The sequence below is a fragment of the Octopus bimaculoides genome, chromosome 7 (genome assembly GCF_046866305.1).
Source record: "Octopus bimaculoides isolate indiv1 chromosome 7, ASM4686630v1, whole genome shotgun sequence".
Lineage (NCBI taxonomy): Eukaryota > Metazoa > Mollusca > Cephalopoda > Octopoda > Octopodidae > Octopus > Octopus bimaculoides.
The window spans coordinates 62,648,137-62,664,791 of NC_142934.1; the positions used below are offsets into that span (position 1 = coordinate 62,648,137).

General features: G+C 35.6%; 1 protein-coding gene across 1 annotated transcript in view; it reads right to left on the reverse strand.

Moving 5' to 3' along the window:
* Positions 1-9,730: 9,730 nt before the first annotated feature.
* LOC106874654 (R3H domain-containing protein 4) overlaps positions 9,731-16,655 on the reverse strand; it is a 35,872-nt gene continuing 28,947 nt past the window's right edge. Inside the window, exon 7 of the mRNA XM_014922447.3 lies at positions 9,731-14,188. Within this exon, the coding sequence (XP_014777933.1) occupies positions 14,085-14,188 (104 nt within the window). The 3' untranslated portion in view covers positions 9,731-14,084. The remainder of the gene's footprint in view (positions 14,189-16,655) is intronic.

Genomic DNA, 16,655 nt, shown 5'->3' on the forward strand with positions numbered 1-16,655 from the left:
CAAAAGTGAAACAAAAACACTCATGTCATTCAAACCGGAATCTCAAAAACATTGTTATTATTAAATTTATGCATTTCTAATCAATTTGGAGATATTTGCTATCGAGTTACAGATTTTTAACAATGCATTTGGTGATTATTTGCTTTATTTCTCAGGCAAAATTTACAACTTAGAATAAAAGAATAAAATTATTATTTCATTCAAAAATTGATGAGTTTTGTTTTTAGTGATGACTTGAAATGGTAAATATTTTTTCTAACTGTATTTGCTTGAAAAAACATACTTTTCTTTATATTAAGCAATTCATTATAATTACTTTTACGATGTAACTAAATAAAAAGCATCATTATAGATCAGCATTTCTCAACCTTTTTCGCGATTTGGCTTCCCTTGGACATTGAAAAAATTTATTTCGGCTCCCCTGTGTTGATGAAAAATTTAATCCAGCTTCCCATGTATCTGAGATACACTGGCCAGCCCATGACAAATCTGACAAATGGGGGGACTCGCAGAACTACCAGCTCACGAACTGCATCTGAAAGTTGGCTTGCCAATCATGCTGCTAAGGAATTTAGATGCTCCAATAATGTACAATGGTATGCGGATGATTATTAAAAAATTGTGCTCCCGAGTTCTGTAGGCAACAATCTTGAATGAACCGGCCGCTGGCTAAGACATACTTATAACTCCCATGTCCCTTACCCACTCCGATACGACCTACAAGTTTAAACAGATGCAATTTCCCATCAAACTCTGCTTTCCCATGACAATCAACAAGGTGCAGGGACAATCTAACAGAGCAACTATTCTCACACACACAACTGTACGTTGGCTGTCCCCGTGGTCTTTCTATTTGTGCACCCGAGGGAAGGACGAAGAATGTTGTCTACCAAGAGGCACTCCAATGATAACAACGGCAACTTCAACTGCTCCAATTTCAACTCCACAATTTTTTCATTGTCCTGCCAGCCCACATAAGTCCAGTCTTACTTTGCTCTCCTTACTAACTCACCATGACATTCTTTTTTTTCTACCAAGATCCTTCGCCCAAACACCATTTCATATCCACTGCTTCCTCTTTTTTAGGTCTTCGTTTCTCTCTTCGCGTCGTTCTCTGACTGGGTGAAACTGGGCTTAGCTGCTAGTAAGTTATAAAGTAAAGTTATTTCTGGGGAGGTTCTTCTCTCTTCCCCACCCAACTTCCTCTTCCCCCCTCACCACCTCCCTCTTCCCCCTCACCACCTCCCTCTTCCCCCTCACCACCTCCCACTTGCCCTCCTCCCCTCCCCCTTATTCCTCTCCTCCTCACCTCATCCCTTCTCAACTGCTTCTTCCCCACCTCCATCTCATCCTACCCCACCAGATATTGTTTCAGTGGTGTTTGTTTGTCTGTGGACAAGATATTTCAAGAACCCCTGGATGGATTCAGATGAAACTTTCAAAGATATTTGGCCTCATGACTGGCACGGTCTCATTAGATTTTGGGATCGATCCAATACCAGACAAGGATTCTGGATTATTTTTCCAATTCTTTTTACTTTACATGAATATGTAAAGTTCCACATAGTTCTCTTGTACACGCACACACATACACACGTATACTCACACATTTTCAATGTTGAACACTACAATCCCATTTCCATTGTACATACACACATACACACACACACACTTAAACATACCTCTCTTTAGACACACATATACTCAGACTTCAAACACCATTTATTGGCTTTTTCACTCCTTCCTTCGTTAGTCATCTATCACCCCTTCCTTTCACATTCATATGATGCTCTCTTTGCCCATTGTCATTACTTTCTCTCACTCCCTCTCAGTCATGGCTATTACTCTCACTACTTCCCTTTCACTGTATTAGTATTTCATCTCCCCTCCCTTCACTCAATATATATATATTTGGATTATTTTTCCATTTGAGAATGGTCGGGTTCATTTTCAGTATTCTCATTTGTGAGACCAGTCTCCGGTTAATTGTTGAGAGGACGTTGGTGTTGCCTTGGCGGAGGTTTGTGCTCTCTGAGTACTCTTGTTTTTATTATTTTTCAGTATTGACTGAAACACATAGACAATGTTTATCATTGTCTACGTGACAATGATAGTGAAGTTCTTGTGGGCCACTAACAGTAAAGTTCTTGTGGGCCACTAACAGTAAAGTTCTTGTCATCATTGGTGGCTCACCTTACAAAGGTATTAGTTGATGCCTGTGAGGGTGCGTGGCTATTTCAATGCTTTAGCTTTGCCATCACCCATGGTAATGCTGCGAGTGTTTTAGCTTGCTTCAGTAGATTCTATTGAACTTTATGGTGTGTGACCAATTGAAACACTTTATGTTGAATTGATGACTTTTCTTTCTTTTCTTCCTTTTGTCTATTTTTACCTCTTTTTTTCTTCTTTTTATTTTCTCTTGGCACATTCCTGTTTTCTTTGCTTTTAGATTTGTATTTTAATGTAGTTTTGTTTTATATATATATATCATATAAGACAGTGAGCTGGCGGAGTCATTAGCATACTGGGTAAAAGGCTTAGCGGTATTTTGCTCATCGCTACATTCTGAGTTCAAATTCCACCAAGGTCGACTTTGCTTTTCATCCTTTTGGGGATCAATAAATTAAGTACCAGTGAAACACTGGGGTAAATGTAATCGACTAGTCCGTTCCCACCAAATTTGAGGCCTTGTGCCTCCAGTAGTAAGGATTATATATATATATCATATACATATGGCAGTGCTCTAGCATGGCCACAGTCAAATGACTGAAACAAGTAAAGGGATATGTGCTATTTAAAAAGGGTGAAGACCTCCCTTCAGTCATAAATGACCATGGGATTGCACCTAGAAAGTTACCCTCCAAAGCACAGGTCTGGGCAAGGCTGTTTATGGAAGACCAGCAGTCACCCATGCACACCAACCTCCCCTATCCATGCCATCGATGTTATCCCAGGGAAAGACAAAGGTTAATACAGCTTGGCACCAGTGACATTACAATTCATTTCTACAGTTAAGTGAACTGGAGCAATGTGAAATAAAGTGTCTTGCTCAAAATGTGGGAGTGTCTAGAAAGTGTCAATGTCTACTCACAACAACATATGCACCTAAAAGAATTAGCAAGGTACATGTTACAAAGTCATACTTGTTCATGAGTGATGGCTGTGGAGGCATGTGGCTTAGTGGTTAGGGTGTTGGACTCATGGTTGTAGGATTGTGGTTTCAATTCCTGGCCTGGGCGACATGTTGAGTCCTTGAGCGAAATATATCATTTCATGTTGCTCTAGTCCACTCAGCTGGCAAAAATGAGTAAACCTGAGATGGACTGGTTCGCATCCAGGTGGAAAATATATACAGCATGGAAACCAGGAAACTTGCCCTTGGGACTTAGCGTGACTCAAGAAATTAACTTTTTATTTTGTTATGAGTGACGACTGGCTCTAACAAGGATGTGAAGAAAATCAAAAGGGTTTTGAGGAATGAAGTCTTCTGTCTCTTTATAAAGCAATCCTTTGAAACATAGGCACTAAATACAAAGGGACTGCAAGTTCTCTTGCAGCTCCAATCTAAGTAAAGTTTGCTGGATGTGCAGTTTTTATTTACCTGATAGGTTGAGCATAAGCATGTTAAGAAAGTAACAAGGTGCTAAAAACAGTGGTAAATTTATGCTACTGGTTGGTGCTTGCAGGTAGAAATTCAGTATGGAATTTTGTAGGCCACGATACATAAACAATTTACACCTAGAAAACAAATTCTTCACAGTAAACAAGATATGTCACATGTACCTGTTGCTATGAAAATTGACTGAAAGATTTCTTCTGAATCTCCACAGCAGATGAAATTGCTTAGTCACTATAAAGTTTCATTGCTATGAGTGGAAGCAACCAACAGCAATCTGTTGAATGAATTTAGGTTTTGATCACATCTAACAATTCTACTTCTTGGTTGTCACTAACTGCAGATATCAACAAAGCTTCACAAAGAAGCACATTGACTGCATTAACTCTTAGGAAACCATCTTGATGGGTAATTGTTTTTAGTTATGATAATTTATGTACTAGATCATATAACTTGCAACATTTAATTATTTTCATTTTCATACTGCTATCAATTGAGAACATCCTCAAGTATAATAAATTTACAATATCATATAACTTACAAAGGTGGCGAACTGACAGAATTGTTAGCACACTACACAAAATTCTTAGCAGCATTTCGTCTGTCTTTACATTCTGAGTTCAAATTCCACAGAGGTCGACTTTGCCTTTCAGGGTTTATAAAATAAGTACCAGTTAATCATTATGGCTGGAGTAATTAATTGACTTACCCCATCCCCACAAATTGCTCGCTTTCTGCTAAAATTTGAAACCAATATATAGTTATCTTCCCTTCCATACTGTTATTAATTAAAGAACCTTCTCAGAAATAATTTATTTACTTTATGATAAGACTTATGCAGTTATCTTCTCTTCCATCCTATTATTTATAGAAAACTTCATGATGATGGATTTTTCATCTGTTTCATGTTCAGTAACAAGCCTCACATTTCCTTGAGCATCATCATGTGCTAAAATCACATTTTCTTGAAAGACATAGTATGAATATATAGTGTAATTGGATGATGCTTGCTGAAAGAGAAACTCCTCTCGAAAAATGCAAACATAATAAATGTGATTTTTTTGTGTTGTTGTTTTATGGCAGAGATAAAACAACAATGACTTGAGAAAGTAGTTAAACATAACTTCATATGTGTACTATTGCAGGATAGTAATATAGGAATAATGTAATAGATCAATCTAATTCATACTAGATTAGGAGGAAAAAATGGATATTAAAAAATAGTAACAAAATAGTACTCTTTTACTCTTTTACTTGTTTCAGTCATTTGACTGCGGCCATGCTGGAGCACTACCTTTAGTCGAGCAAATCGACCCCAGGACTTATTCTATCAGTCTCTTTTGCCGAACTGCTAAGTTACGGGGATGTAAACAGAGCAGCATCAGTTGTCAAGCGATTTTGGGGGGGACAAACACAGACACACAAACACACATATATATATATACATATACATATATATGACGGGCTTCTTTCAGTTTCCGTCTACCAAATCGACTCACAAGATTTTGGTCGGCCCGAGGCTATTGTAGAAGACACTTGCCCAAAGTGCCACACAGTGGGACTGAACCCAGAACTGTGTGGTTGGTAAGCAAGCTACTTACCACACAGCCACTCCTGCGCCTATGTAGTTTAATCCACCCAATATCTTACCATCTGTGCTAATGGTAAAATTTTTTGGCGTTCCTAAACATAACACTCAGTGATGTCTGCATTGATGTGTTTAAAAATAAACACATCACAATTTCAGGAAATATTACATTATCACATAATAAATTTCATTTGTTTGTTTTCAGTCCATTTTTCCATGCTAGCATGGGTTAGATGAATGTATTATTGAGATATAGTTTTACAGCTGGATGTCTATCCTGTTCCCAATCCTTATCTGCTTTTCAAGTAGGGATCTCTTATTTCATACATCTTTGAAGGCATGAACCATATGGGTGATATGTTGACAGGAGATGAGACAACAGCATTCATAGCTCATGATATTCATACAGTGCAAATGTAAACACACACACACACACACACACACACACACGTGCACACACACATGCACTCACACATATACACACACACATGCACTCACACACATACATACAAATACATGCAAACACACACATACACAAACGCATGCACATGCACATACACACACATTCTCTCTCTCACACACACACACATGATGTTTTCTTTTAGGTTCCGTCTACCTAATACACTTTGTCCTAATGCTCAGAGTGCCAGTTACCCATTTATTTCAGACGTATAAGAGACCGAAATCACAATATTTCCTCTAAACGGGCAACCGATTCATCACCGGATTACTCATTTATAGCCGAGTGGATTTGAACAGCATTAAATAAAGTGTTTCACATAAGAACACAGCGTATTTAAACCATAACTTTGCAATCACAAGTAAAACACTTTAACCACTAAGCCACATACCTTCATGCACACACACACAACTGACCAGCAAATGTTTGTCTCATTACTCCGGAATTCTTTTGAGCCCATTTTTCCCTACAGAGTTTGTCTTACAGATGTTAAAGCGAAACACCAACCACATTAATTTCACAGAATATCTGTGAAGGTTATAGACACTACATAATATTTCTTTTAAAAATTAGGCACAGGTGTGGCTGTATGGTATGAAGCTTGCAAGCTGGCAGAAACATTAGCACGCCGGGCGAAATGCTTAGCGGTATTTCGTCTGCTGTTACGTTCTGAGTTCAAATTCTACTGAGGTCGACTTTGCTTTTCATCCTTTTGGGGGTCGATAAATTAAGTACCAGTTACGCACTGGGGTAGGTGTAATCGACTCGATCCCTTTGTCTGTCCTTGTTTGTCCCCTTGTGGGCAATAAAGAAATAAGATGCTTGCTTCCCAACCACATGGTTCTGGGTTCAGTCCCAATGCATGACATCATGGGCAAGTGCCTCTACTATAGCCTCAGACCAACTAAAACCTTGTGGGTGGATTTAGTAGATGGAAACTGAAAGACGCTTGTCGTATATATATATATATATATATATATATATATATATATATATATGCATATATCTGTGTTTCCACCCACCCTTTGACAACTGGTGTGGGTGTGTTTACGTTCCCGTAACTTAGTGGTAAGGCAAAAGAGAGAGGTAGAATAAGTACTAGGCTTTAAAAAAAAAAAATCCCGGAGTCGATTTGATCGACTAAAAAACCCTTTATGCAATTCCCCAGCATGGACACAGTTTAATGACAAAAACAAAAGACAGAAGTCCATTAGCTAGAAGCATAACATATTCAAGGGAGAGAACTCTTTAAAAATATTTTTGAGTTGTTTCACCCCAAATCGAGCAGCCCTCCAATTAAAAGGCGTTCCGTCCATGAATAACCCGCCTCTTTAAAAGTATCCCGAGCCTTCACTCTTGTTTTGATATGGTGGAATGTGACTTGACGGAGAATTTACTCTAATCTCCAGTTTGTTAAATGATCACACAGAAACTCCGTCATTGACCAGAATATTTGAGTAGCTTATCTTCCTAATTTATACTATGTAAACTCAATATTTTTTACTTCTTTTAGTCATTATACTGCGGCCATGCTGGGGCATTGCCTTCAGAAATTTTAGTCAACAAATCGGCCCCAGGACTTATTAATGTTATTATACCTGTTACTTATTCTATTTTCCTCTTTTGCCAAACCGCTAAGTTACAGGATGTAAACGCACCAACACCGAATGTCAAGCAGTGATGGGGGACAAACACAAGATACAAAGACGCATACACACACACACACACACATATATATGACAAGCTTCTAGTTTCTGTCTATCAAATTCAGTCACAAGGTTTTGGTCAAACTGAGGCTATAGTAAAAGACACTTGTCCAAGGTGTCATGCAGTGGACTGAACCCGGAACCATGTGGTTAGGAAGCAAAAGTTGCAAAGCTATTTAGTTATTATAGCCTGCCAGGTAAAGAAAGAAATTCCAAATGTGTGCAACAGGAGTGGCTATTTGGTAAGTAGCTTGCTTACCAACCACATGGTTCTGGGTTCAGTCCCACTGCGTGGCAACTTCGGCAAGTGTCTTCTACTATAGCCTCAGGCCGACCAATGCCTTGTGAGTGGATTTGGTAGACGGAAACTGAAAGAAGCCCGTCATATATATGTATGTGTGTTTGTGTGTCTGTGTTTGTCCCCCCACCATCGCTTGACAACCGATGCTGGTGTGTTTACATCCCCGTAACTTAGCGGTTCAGCAAAAAGAGACTGATAGAATAAGTACTAGGCTTACAAAGAATAAGTCCTGGGGTCAATTTGCTCGACTAAAGGCGGTGCTCCAGCATGGCCGCAGTCAAATGACTGAAACAAGTAAAAGAGCAACATCCTGGACCTCTGTCATTGTTCTGTCTCTTGGGTCACATAGACTTCTGCCAATCTCAGTCATATTGCCTCAAATAACACTGTAACACAATCTTTGTCCTTGGGTAGCAATTGCTATTTCCTATTTGCTTACCCCTAGAAAGGATGAAAAATGGCTAATATTTCCTTCAAACTTTGATTTTGTTACATTTATTCAAACCCCAAAGAATCCCTCTCAACACATGGCTATGATGCTCATCCACTACTACTCCTACTCATGATCAGAGATGCACAGTCAGTCACTAAGGGACACTGAAATGTAATGGAAAATAGGTCAGTTTAAAAACATTGATATCCAGGTCATAAAGGCAAAGTTTGAAGGGAATAACAGTCATTTCCTTTGATTTCCAGATAGAAGCAAATAGGAAATAGCACTTACTGACCTAAGACAAAAGAAAATTAAAAATTTTGTTACGCAGTATAATTGTTCCTACCTCAAAATATTGGGTACTTCTATCACTCCACTTCTTATCATACATCCTGCTAATCACTATCATTCATGCCTGTATCACTCTGTAAGCTTATCACTCTGCAAAGAGGAAGACAATTGAGCAGGAACAAAAAGTTGCAAGGTCCTTTTTGTCATGTCGAGAACATGACTATGTTTCTAGTGCTGGTGTCATGAAAAACACACCCAGTATATACTGTAAAGTGGTTGGTGTGAGGAAAGCCATCCAGCCAAACTGAAACATGAGCGAGACAAGGTTTCTGCCCATCCCCACCATCAACTTGTTTAGGTTAGCAAACCTGTCCAATTCATGCCAGCATAAACAGTTAACAAAAAGCAACAATGATGATGATGATGTTCAAACCATCGGTCAAAAGTGGGAAATATGATGCTAAGGGAAATAATGCAATTAAAAGCAAAAAAAAAAAAAAAACAAGACTCAGTAATAACACAAAAAATTTAATGACATTTTATTTAAGACACAGGAATGATTACAGCTAACCATTATATTTCATACATTCATAGATATATATATATATATAAATATATAACTATATATATATATGAATATATATAAAAAATGTATATATAGATATATATATAAATGAATATATATATATATATAATATATATATATGAATATATATAAAAAATATATATATATACATATATAAATCTCTCTATATATATATGAATATATATATATATCACAATGAAAATACAAACTAAGTAATCTGGTCATAGTAAAACTAAATAGGTATGTAAAACTTCCAAAGAAGTATTTTGTGTGTCTGTGGGTGTGAGGCAATAAAATCATTTGTCCAGACCAGATTATTACACTATATAATCATCTATTTAATCCTACCGGGGACTAAGGGTTGGAATTTCTGAGACACTAAAGAGGTAGATAGACATGTCTGATGATGAGGAGGAAGAAGAGAGGTAGAAATTCTTGGGAAAGTATTTTCTCCTCTTTATTAATGAAAAAGATGACACATGTATAAAAAAAAAAAAAATTTTTTTAATTAATAGACACACAACAGACAACAAAATACAACAATATAGTTGGTTTAATTTTTTTTTTTTTCCCTGCAGACTCAAAGAATTCCAGTAGTCATTTCAAGATTAATCCATAATCATTCTGAAGTAATCTTGAAATAATTCTAGCCAAGGCAATTTGTTTAAATTAAAGAACAGTAAAACATTATGGTTCTTTAACTTAACATTAGCCATATAGGAAGAAACATTTAATTCATTGTTTGTTTGTTTTGTTTTTGTTTTTGTTTTTTTATTATTTCCATTCTATATTTTATAGAACCATTGATTCCTGAAAATAATGGATCAGAACATTTAGGGAAATGTACTGTAGAAATAAATAAATAAATATGAAATAGATGATGATATCTTTTGCCATGGTACAAGGTGTTTTGCGTTTTAAAAGAGAGTAGAGTTAATAGAATCTAAGCTCATAGCCGTTTCCCACCTCACACCCCAACCAAAAAGCTGAGGGAATCAATTCTGGTAAGAATTTATTGAATTCAGAATGGGTATGGGTTCTAGAAACACTGTGAAATTATCAAAAGTTACCACAGATAAAGTTAACTCTCCCAATTCACAACCAGGATATTTATGAAAAATTAATATTAATGCCGATATCTATTAACTAATTTGTTAGAGAAAGTAATGGGAAATAGAAAATATAGGGACAAAGAGCTATTTCAAATGATTCAGTAATATGAACTTTTTTTATTGGCATGGAAGGTGTGTTTGGTAAAATACTTTAATGATTTAGGTTATTGATTGTACAAAATGAAATATAATCAGATGATAAATATATATCATTTTTTTCTCTCCTGAAGATGTGGATAACACATTACTTTCAAATGAATTATGTATTTTATGCCATTGAAAAAGCTGGGACAGGCAACTTATGAACTGTGTGAAATTTATGCTTTTATGCTTCTCATTATATATATAATGTTTTGGAGAATCGGAATCAACAGTTTGGCTATGCATGAAATCAAAATATGCTATCTTGTTTTGTAAAGGTATCATGTCTATGTCCAAAATCCTTCTGAATAATTTCTAAATGAATACTGACACATTCCAGTTGTGATATCAACTCTCAGTAAGCAATTTAGCAATGTTTCATTAAAAAAGGTAGGTTAGGAAGGAATGACAATGCCCTTTTATTTTAATAAATACCATTGTCGCCTGGTCAACAAGAGATGCAAATTCATAATTCCTGTTGAGCAGTTCAATGTGTTGTTTATGACTAAACCCCATAGTTTACAAATATTTGAAGATATAATATTCCTATAAATACATGTAAACTTTTGACTAAGAATAAAACCCTCTCCTGTAAAGACATACATTAGGCAACTGGTTATTTTATTCCAGAGAGGTATAACTTTTTGTTCGCGTTTCTCAAAACACCAGAATTAATTATAGATTCCAAGAATATGATTTATGCTATTTTCACTCTCTTGAGTGGTAGACTGAAATACAATTACCTAGTCTTTGAGTGCCTTTAAAGCAGAATCTACTTCGTTCTGAACACCAATCCCAGTTCCCTCCCAGATCACCTTTGTTTTGCACATGCTTGAATAAAGCATATACTGCATGAATCTCACCAATATGGTAGCACATGCAAAGGTTGTGGATACTGTCCCTCCTTCCCAATGTTTGTTGATTTTTATGTCCATATTTTCAGGCTAGCATGGGTTAGATGAATATATTTCTGAGGTATTGTTTTACAGCCAGATGCCCTTCCTTTTATTAACCCTTATTTATAAAAGAAAATGAACTTAAGCTTTGTAAGTGCAAGGCAAAACAATTATTAGCATAATCTTAAAACTAATTATAGTTAAAAATTAATTATACCTATTAGCATAAGTTTAAAACTATGAAAGCAAAAAGATGATCATTTTATAATAAGATAGAAATGATTTGGGGATTCTATTATTGACATTTTAATAGAAATAAGAAGCCAGTAATATCCTAATTATTTCTCATATTTCTGATCACTGTGGTGATGAACAGATATAAATTAGCTTTATTAACTCCAGCAGAATGGATATTTTCGACAGCTTTTACCAAAACTCAAAAGGTTCTAGCCTCTTACAATGTAAATAAACAATGCCAAGCTCTAGAGCCAGAAGAAAGTAAAAGTCTTTTTCTCTGCATGGAAAAAGATCAGTTCAATAAAATTCAGGAAGTTGAATAATTTGTAAGGTGAGAAGAGAAGATAACTTTGCTGTCTTAGGCAGAGCCTTTTAATGAAAGTTCTGACAACACATGGAAAAGAGACTAAATTCCAGAGAGGTATTTTTTTCTTGCAATATTTAAAAGGATAAGTATTTATTACAACTGAATTACCATATTCTGCTTAGTTAAAATGTTTGTGTGTGTGTGTGTGTGTGTGTCCGTCCTTAGTGTTTTTTCTTTATTCATAATCAGTTAAGCATTAACTGAAGGATTACTCAATGCATTTAAAGAAAGACATAAAAATATTTTTTTACAAGGGAACATTTGACAGTAACTTCAAAGCTTTGCCATGAAGTGACTTCCTCAGACTGTCTGGGGAAGCCAATTCATGATGAAACTTGGGAGACACTGTTAACCTTTCCTGCTCTCAAAAGGCCCAGAGGGGAACTTAATGTCTAAAACATTAGCATACAAAGCTAGAACTGCTTCAGGTAATAGAAGACAGAAAACTATTTCTCCAGTCAGAGCAACCACAGTCATTACAAACAGATACTGTTATTATTGAGGTATTTGTCATATATCTGCAATTGGAGCTAATAAAAACCAAACTAATAATTGATTTGTAATCAGAGACAGAACAAAGGAATCGCTGGTTCAAAGTGTATAGTGTGATAACTATGCAACACCATAGACTTTCGTATCTTTTGTGCAGTGTCTTCCTACATATATATATATATATATATATATATATATATATATATATATATATATATATATATATAAACAGCATAGACTTTTAAAAACTTTACATTAGTAAGTCTTTGCCAGTGATTTCGAGCTGCAGGCTAGAATTTGATTGTGGCTGGAGAAGTAAATGAAATTTTAAAAAATTTTAAAAGGTGATTTAAAAAAAAATGTGTTCTACATGTGTTCAACATTCATATACTTTGGGCTACTAATTAAAAATGAAGCCTTAATTATTAGACAATTATTGAAAAACACATACATCAGCTTGCTTCAAGTACTTTACAAAGTATCTGACAAAACAGTGTTTGACAACAATCAGTATGTTAATAACATCGAGAAGAAATTTGATTTTATACAAAATAACAAGAAGTAACATGTAAGCAACACATGAAAAGCTAACAAAGAAAAATATTTAAACATGATAATTCTTATCCATTTTCAAATGCTGATGTCTTTTGACTCGCCACATATGCAATTTATTTTTTAAAAGGAGAGTAATAATTGATTGATTGAATAGACTCCCTGTATATTACTGGTATTTTATTGACTTATGAGGTGATGATCAGACCAAACTGAGTCCAACAAGACACATATATATATATATATATATTTATACATATATAGTTCCATATACAAGTTTTAAAATACTTGGATGGAATATAAGCAAAAAATTGTAAATGTTAGTTTATTATTTTTAGATAAATAAGAGTAGACTTTTATTTTTAAAAAGTGAACTGATATTTTTTATTTATAGATTATCAAATTATTATATATTTTTTTATCAATATCATAAATAAGAATTATGCTATGTATGGTTTAAAAAGGATGTAAAAACAAGTAATTCATTTGGAAGTCAGTAGAAACCAACAGCCAAAAAGCAAGTACTTATAGTTGTAGATGTAGACAACTATATGTGTTTGTGGGTTGATGTACCTCTTGTAGATAACATTTTAGACATACACACTGTTACTGTGATATATGTGGTAAATAGAAAGATAAAAAGAAATACATGCCTGACAGCAAGAAAATTCTCAAAATACAATAATATTTTTTTTCAAAAACCCAAACAAACAGATATTTACATAAGCCAGAGATCAAAAAAATTTACTGAGCAGTTTTCTTCAAGAACCCTTCTCATGAACTGAAGCTAACTTTGAAAGAAGTTAACATGCCATAAACTAACACTCAAAAATAAATGAATTATTCTTAAAGCTTTTTAGAATATCATTAAACAACAGCAACAAATTCAGTTGATTTTATTATAAGTTATGTTAAAATATTTTTTATTAGAATATAAAAGTGAAAGAGAATTGGTTTAGGAAATAGAGAATAGAAATAAAACTTTCCATTTAAAAAAAAAATTGACATCCAGCCAGGTTTTACTATAAAAATTTCACAACACTTTTTATAAATGTTTGAAAATTTGAAAGCTGTCAATCAAAATTTTTTTTAGTTAATATTTGGAGATAATTATTGATACAAATTAAAAATAATTAGTAATAAAATATTCCTTATTTCACAAAATAAGCAATGAGACAAATAAAAATAAAGACTCATATTAGAGAGAAGTTAGTAGAAAGATGGTAAAACATAGATTGGAAAAAGGCAACTAGCTGAGTTTCTGTTTATCTATCTATCTTCAAAATAAAAGATGATGCTTGTAGAATCACTGGTTTTTCTGAATATACTGGCTCAGTAGAACATTTGGAGGCCTGAAGTAGTCCTTGGAATTTTCCACTTCAATTCTCCTGATGCCTTCTTCTTCGAAACCTAGATTTTAAATGGTAAAAAATAAATTATCAAGTAAAAAGCATAAATTTAATTAGATATAAATAGAATGGTTTTTTTCTTTCGTCGTCTTCTTTTTTTTTTTTACATAATTGCGTGGCAACTTGGGCAAGTGTCTTCTACTATAGCCTCGGGTCGACCAAAGCCTTGTGAGTGGATTTGGTTGACAGAAACTGAAAGAAGCCTGTCGTATATATGTATATATATATATGTATGTGTGCGTATATGTTTGTGTGTCTGTGTTTGTCCCCCCCAACATTGCTTGACAACTGATGCTGGTGTGTTTGTCCCCATAACTTAACAGTTCGGCAAAAGAGACGGATAGAATAAGTACTAGGCTTACAAAGAATAAGTCCTGGGGTCAATTTGCTCGACTAAAGGCGGTGCTCCAGCATAGCCGCAGTCAAATGACTGAAACAAGTAAAAGAGTAATTGTTTGATTTCTGATCTATAGATATATCTACTCAGAGAATTACAGTCTGTGAGGTTTCCACCCTCATAAATCCCCTTTTTACTAGAGTTTCCATCCTGCAGCTGTTCCTATTTGGAAATACTCCTCCTAGATGGGTCGCATACGATGAGGTTTGTAGAGTTCATCTCAGCTAAATGTTCCATTCTTGGCATAGTATCCATGCCTCTATGCCCTTCATATGACCAGACACTTTTCAGTATGGACTGGGTGCATTTTATTGTGTCTCCAGCACCATAGAGTGTGTCTGTGGCAAGACTAAACAGTACCTTCTACTCTGTATTGGTTTTTACTCAGAGTAACTGCACTACTAAATGAATTCTATGTGCTACAATATATAGAGTTCAGTTTTCCTCATTTTTGGTATACTTTCACAGCTTGATGCTCTCATTCGGAGAAACTGTCACCTTAGGAGAGCTATGCCCAATGAGTCTTTGGATTTGCATCATCATCATCATCATTTAACATCCTTTGTCCATGCTGGCATAGGTTGGACAGTTCGACCAGAGCTGACAAGCTGGAGAGCTGCCTCAGACTCCAGTCTGATTTAGCATGGTTTCTACAGCTGGATGCCCTTCCTAACACTAACCACTTTACAGAGTGTGCTGGGTGCTTTTACATGGCATTGCACAGGTGCTTTACGCAGCACTGCATGGACACTTTTATGTGGCACTGCACAAGCACTTTTACATAGCACTGCACAAGCGCTGTAATGTGACACCACAAGGGTGCTTTCCCGTGGCACTGCACATGTGCTTTTACATGGCACTGCAGAGGCACTTTTATGTGGCATCGCATGGGCACTTTTACGTGGAACCGCCATGAGTGCTTTACACCACCAGCAGGATTCACCTTAACACTTCTGTTGTTGTAGGGTACGGTTCTTCTTGAGTACAGCCAGTGAACTCTTAGTTACAGGAGAACTAAGTTACTTCCACTATGTAAGCAGAGGAAGGGATGAGAGAGATAAAATGTGGTTGCTCATAGACAAGACACTTCCAACAGTATTTCTAAACAATCCTTTTACCATTTCTAAACTACAATTTCAAGCTTTTAATTATAAATTACAATTTTAAAATACAATTCTAAGACAAAAATCACTCATAATTCCAATACTTTTTACCAAGATTAGTAAATTTCTACATATTTCATAGAACTCATCTTGACACATTTTCTCTAAATACATATACAAAAAAAGTAACATAACATATTTAAGTAGCTTAGCTTTCATCTCCTAGAATTCTATAATCTGCTGGACAGCTTGTATCTGACTGGTCACTGATTACATGGTTTATAAATGACCTTGACTTATCTGGATGGACACTTCCAACAGCATTTGTAAACACCGATGTTACAATTTCTAAATTAAATTTGCTATACACACACACACACACACATATATATATATATATATATATATATATCCATCTATCCACATCAAACATTCATCTTTGGATCGGACACCGCTGCCACCACTGCCACCACCACCACCACTACCACCACCACCATCATCATCATCATCTAACATTCATCTTTGGATTGGACAGTTTTGCAAGAGCTGGTAAACCAGGAGGCTGCACCCAAGTTCCACTATCTATTTTTGCATGGGTTTTTATGGTGGAATGCTCATCCCAACAACACCTACTTTACAAAGTGGACTGAATACTTTTCGCATGGCATCAGAACACTGGCAAGGTCTGCTTTGGCATAGCTTTTACAGCTGGGTGCTCTTCCTAACGCCAACCACTTTACAGTGTTGACTGGGTGCTTTTTACATGGCACCAGCAAAAGCAAGGTCACCAGGTAACTTGTGAGACAAAATATATATTCAGCAGCAGCAACATCATTTAGCATCTGTGTTTACGCTGGCACAGGTTGCATGGTTTGATAGAGTCTGAGTTTAATGTCTGTTTTGGCATGGTCTCTACAACTTGATGCCTTTCTTACTGCCAACTACTTTACAAAGAGTATTGGCTGCTT